Consider the following 5,045-nt stretch of genomic DNA (forward strand, 5'->3'; position numbering starts at 1 on the left):
ACAATAAACATCTGAAAAAAGTAAATATACTTAATGTTAACTTAGAAACAGATACACATCAAAACTACCTTCTAACATTGACAAAGATGTTTGTGTACAAAAACTAAAAATGGTTGTCACCAAGACATTTTCTCCAAGGAAATTTCTGAACAACAAAAAAGATGTCAAGTAAACCAAGGCCAGTATTAATATCTGAGGAAACAAAATTTTGAGATTTATACAATCACAGAACAAAACTGCTAAAAATGTAGGTAAATCAAAACACACTTTTCTGCATAAAATATTAATTATATTGTTCTCATTTGCTGGTTTTTTTAGAATAAAGAACAAAACTCAAAACACTGGAAAATAACTTGTGAGTTTGGGATAAACAGCAGACTTAGTCTATTATATCATTAAGAAAGGGGATTAAGATATTAAATAGTTTCAGATATTTTTAAATTAAATATGATAAAAGTTTTGAGAGTAAAAGCTCAGGTGTGGAACATCCCAACTGGTAGAGGGGAAAAACAGAATAAGAAAATAAAAGAAACAATTTAGTAAAGCAAAAACAGCTGAGAAATAAAACATAAGAGAAATCAAACAAATAAACTTTTTAAAACTTTAGTTATAGATGGACACAATAACTTTATTTTACTTATTTATTTTTATGTGGTGCAGAGGATCAAACCCAGTGCCTCGCACATGTTAGGCAAGTACTTCACCTACTACTGAGACACAAACCTATCCCAAAACAAATAAACATTTAATAGGATGAACCACAAAATAAATACTTCTGGATTTTATAAAGTTTTCCGATATTTTCATGTTTATATACTTCTTTCATCTTTTCTCCTATCCTATACATGCAGTCCTAAAGAGATATGTAGACTATTAAATTCAATAGGAACTTTACAAGTACTTGATATTTTTTAAAATATAAGAAAATGTACTGATTAAGGTTCCAATGCTGATTTTATTTATTCATACATTAGGAGTACATAAAACACATGCCAGATACTGTACTACACTCTTGGAAACAAAATAAATAACGGATATGGCTTCTACTCTTATTTGCTTTTGTGTGTGCCCTTGGGCATTTCACTTCATCTCTTTCAGTTTATACACATAGAATATAGTCTTGGAACACAGATTAAATGAGATTAAATAAGACTGACTACGTATGTAACAAATATACCATGGAATTTAAAGTAAAAAAAAATTAACAAATGATCAGTACAAAAATATATTTTAAAATGTTAAGTCTATATCAACCTTATTTTATCTTATATTATAATGTTAGATGTAGCAATGAGGAAAGAGTTCATAAACTGCTAGTTCCTAAAACTAAAACTAGTATTAGGACTTGTCATGGCACAACTCTTTATTGAGTTGTTTCTTGAAATAAGACTCATGTAATTAACAGAAGAAGTTGTTTTACTATTTTGGGCAAATGCAATCTAAAAGATGGTCTATATCAATTAGAGCTACAAAAAGGAATAAGACCACAGGTAATAAGAATTTGCTGTTGTTCACTTGAGATTATTTTAGAAAGTATACTTCCTGGGGGAACATTACTTTCCTCTGAAATTTTACTACAGAATAAAATTTTCTACAAGATAAGACCCTTTTGTTCTAATTTCATTTCTGGAATTAGAAAGTAACTTTCTGAGTAGCAATACATTCCAAACACTCTTGTTATCAGTTAACCTGGATATGGACAAAAATGCCTCGGTTGCTGGAAATTCATATATCCCCAATAAAAATGACTAAATCATTCTGCTACTTGAATACTCAAGGAAACTAACAAAATTAAGTTCCAACACTCAAAATAAATACTCCAAATGGTCTTCATAAGGCAGTCACTAAGGGAAGAACAATAAAATTTAATTATTTTAGTATAAACACTTCATTTAATAAGAAGTAACTGTTGCACTAAGGTTGTGACCTACTAACCTAATTAATGGCAGAACTAACAACTGGGTCTTCTAATTCATTTTTTTGTGTATTGAAGTCAATATTTTAAATTAACATACTATGTGGTCTTACAGAGATTAGTAATTTGCTAAAACAAACAACAATTTTAATTGCATGGTGAGGCAACTTAAATGCTTAGAACACTAGATCAACAAGGCCAAAGTCCAGGGCTTAAATTCCAAATAGGCTAATATGTTTTTCAAAATAACATTTCTGACACCACATGTTGTTAGTTAAAGAAAACTCTTCACTGGAAGGGCACTGGGGCAGAGTTGGAACCAAACCAAACTAAGGGTAAACCATACTAAAAAAAAAAAAAAAAAAAAAAAAAAACATACTAAAAAAGCTGCTTTTTCCTTTTCAACATAGAATTATCGTTTTGTAAATTACATATTCAAATAACAAACGTTGCTCATGGAGAATTAGTGCTTGGCTTCAGACCTAAAACAGACCAAATGTGGTATTATGCACTACTCTGAAGAGCTAACAACAGGTCTGTCCAGATGCTAAGACCAGGAACTTCGAAATTTCCATCCTGCGCCTTGTAAGACTTGAGCGCAGTTAGAACCTCATCTTTCAGAGGTGGGGGTGCCTGGCAGAGGTTTTGAAATCTAGTGTACAACTCCTCCCAGGACACATCTTGAGACTCAGCTCCAACCCAAATGCCTTTCTGAAGGTCGTAGTGCAGACGTTGACTCCAGTCAGCTAGCACACTCAGATAGGCATGAGAAAGTGCTGGGTAGCGACCTGCCACCAAAGTCAAAAGACCCGCCGGGACGTTGCGACAAAAGGCAGCCATGATTTCCGACTTCCCCAGAAGCCAGTGGAGTAGCTCTTGACTCCCCTCTCCAAGAATTCTGGGGCTACTCAGTTTTAACTCCTCTCCCTGGGGCTGGGGAGACATGGGAGGCTCCAACAGCGCCACCGCTATCACTTTCAGGAAGTTGTTCTGTGGCAGGCGCTCCCACAGGCTGCAGAGCAAATTGCTGGGGCCTCCCGCTTCGGTTTTGCCCACCTCCTGCAGACGCTCCAGCAGCAACTCAGCCTGGGTCTTCATCAATGAGTCGTCCTGAAGATTCGGGTTCTCCCTGCAGATGTTGAAGCGCAGCATGTGGACCGCAGACCCGCGGCGAGCGAGGCTGGCCAGACTGTCTTGGAGCAGTTCCCTATCGGCATCCCGGACGCCCGGGCCGGGAAAGAGTTGCTGCAGCAGGTAGCGACAAGCTGCATCCCCCAGGGCCGGGTTCTTCAGCAGGCGTAGAGACAGCAGGATGTCACAGTGCCCAAGGGCCTCAAAGTTTCTCAGTCCAGGGACTGGACCCACCCCAAGGCCGCCTTCCTTCCACAAGCAGTGCAACCGCCTTTCCAGAGTTGTGCGGATGTGGTCATGGCTGCAGAAACGCTGGTAGACATGGCGCAGATAGCGAGCCCACTGTAGAGCCCTTCGTACAGTCGCTGGGTCCCAGGTGCTTACGTGGGTGGTGCGGGAGACCGCCAAAACCTCAGAAAAGCGCTCCAGGTGCTGCAGAAGCGGTTCCATGTGGCGAGCCAAAATCTTACTTCCGCTTTCACCTTGGAGACGGCGACTCTCTGCGCGCTGATTGGAGCGTCCATGAAATGATACGCCCCTCTGCCACACTATTGGACAAAGTTCATGTCAATCTTAACGGCGGCTTTATCCGGGTTCCTTGAATCTAGGAAACTTACACTGGAGAAAAGTCCTGAACTTCTTGCTTTTTCCAGTTATGGAAAAGGCTATTAGTGGGAAGCGAATAGTTGTGAGGCATTCATATTGACAGTTCCTGGACAGAAGTTCAAAAGGCTGAACTTCCTTTCGTTTTCGAAATATCCCTATGCAGAAATTTTCTGAGATTTTCCTGAAGGAGGGATCTGTATTGAGGCTTATCATAATTAGGTAATGCCAGAGACATGCTGTTTCAAGTGAGGAAACGTTATTGAATGAAATTTTAATATCAATTTGAAAAATATATTGGTCTTTTTTATACTGGCTCTCTGCTAAATTCTGGGGCTTCACATTGTTCTTTCTTTTTTTTTTTTTTTTCCACATTGTTCTTTCATTATTAGAACTGAAGCCTCGGTTAATTGAAAGAAAAAAGTCAACTTCAAGAATAATACTTTGTTGAAATTTTTAAATGAATTTAAAATTTTATTCCAAAATTACACTATCATTGTTTTTTTAATTTCCAGAGCAAAATAGCTCTGATGACTCTTACTTCACAGAAATAATCAGCTGAAGGAAATGCCATTTAAAAGTACATAATAATAAATGTTTGCCTAAAGATTTCCAGAACAGAGAGAGGACCCATTATTGGGTGTAATTAAGATTATCTATTCATTGATGGGTTTGACAAACACTCATTTTGCAAACTCCTAGGAGTTTATTGTTTTATTGTTTATTGTTCACAAACCCACAACAGTTTTAAACGTAAGCTAATGATGTATGTAATAACTCATTAGAAAAGAATTTCCTTCCAGTCCTAAAACTCTAACCAATACTATTCTAAGAAGTGGGCAAAAGATGTTGTGTTTTTAATAAATAAGGGAAAAAGAAATTTAAAAGGAAGAATAATTTTTCATTTATTAAAAGAAGCATTCCAGCACCTTTTAAAAAATAAAGCAGTGGTGTTCATAATGATAATTCAGTTTTATTTGATTACTGTCTGTTCCAACTCTTACTTGGTCCTAAAAGTAGTAATTTTACCCTAAGTATATCATTACTTTTAAAGTCCTTTGTCTTGGCTACTAGAATTTAGATCTAAATCTGCAGCCCACCTTTATCAAATGTGTAGGTATCAGTAATTAATTCATTCTCACTTCAAAAAACATGTGTTCTTCAGGTCTAAAGGGGCACAAAACCATTTAATTATAAAGCAAATCAGATTTTGTGTACTTTTTTCTTAGACACTTCATAGGGGATTAATACTAGGTTTAGGTCTCAAAGTGAACAGTAATCAAAGAAAAATTCAAGTGACAGAAATATCAAAGTAAACATGAGGATATGGATGTGTATAAGAGTGCTGTTAAAACTAGGAGCAATCTCTCACCTTTTGGTTACAATCTCTAAATAC

At 36.6% G+C, this 5,045-nt stretch overlaps 1 protein-coding gene across 1 annotated transcript; it reads right to left on the reverse strand.

Annotated features, from left to right (window-relative positions):
* Positions 1 to 632: 632 nt before the first annotated feature.
* On the reverse strand, positions 633 to 3,994 carry FANCF (FA complementation group F). Its single transcript, XM_081282182.1, has one exon. The coding sequence runs from the start codon at positions 3,494 to 3,496 to the stop codon at positions 2,420 to 2,422; it is 1,077 nt and encodes a 358-aa protein (XP_081138308.1). The 5' UTR covers positions 3,497 to 3,994; the 3' UTR covers positions 633 to 2,419.
* Positions 3,995 to 5,045: the final 1,051 nt, after the last annotated feature.

Source organism: Spermophilus citellus, assembly GCF_964194105.1.
Source record: "Spermophilus citellus genome assembly, chromosome: 2".
NCBI classification, from domain to species: Eukaryota; Metazoa; Chordata; class Mammalia; order Rodentia; family Sciuridae; genus Spermophilus; species Spermophilus citellus.

Excerpts from the sequence above, each read along its gene's own strand:
- FANCF (XM_081282182.1), bottom strand. The coding sequence starts at position 3,496 with ATGGAACCGCTTCTGCAGCACCTGGAGCGCTTTTCTGAGGTTTTGGCG.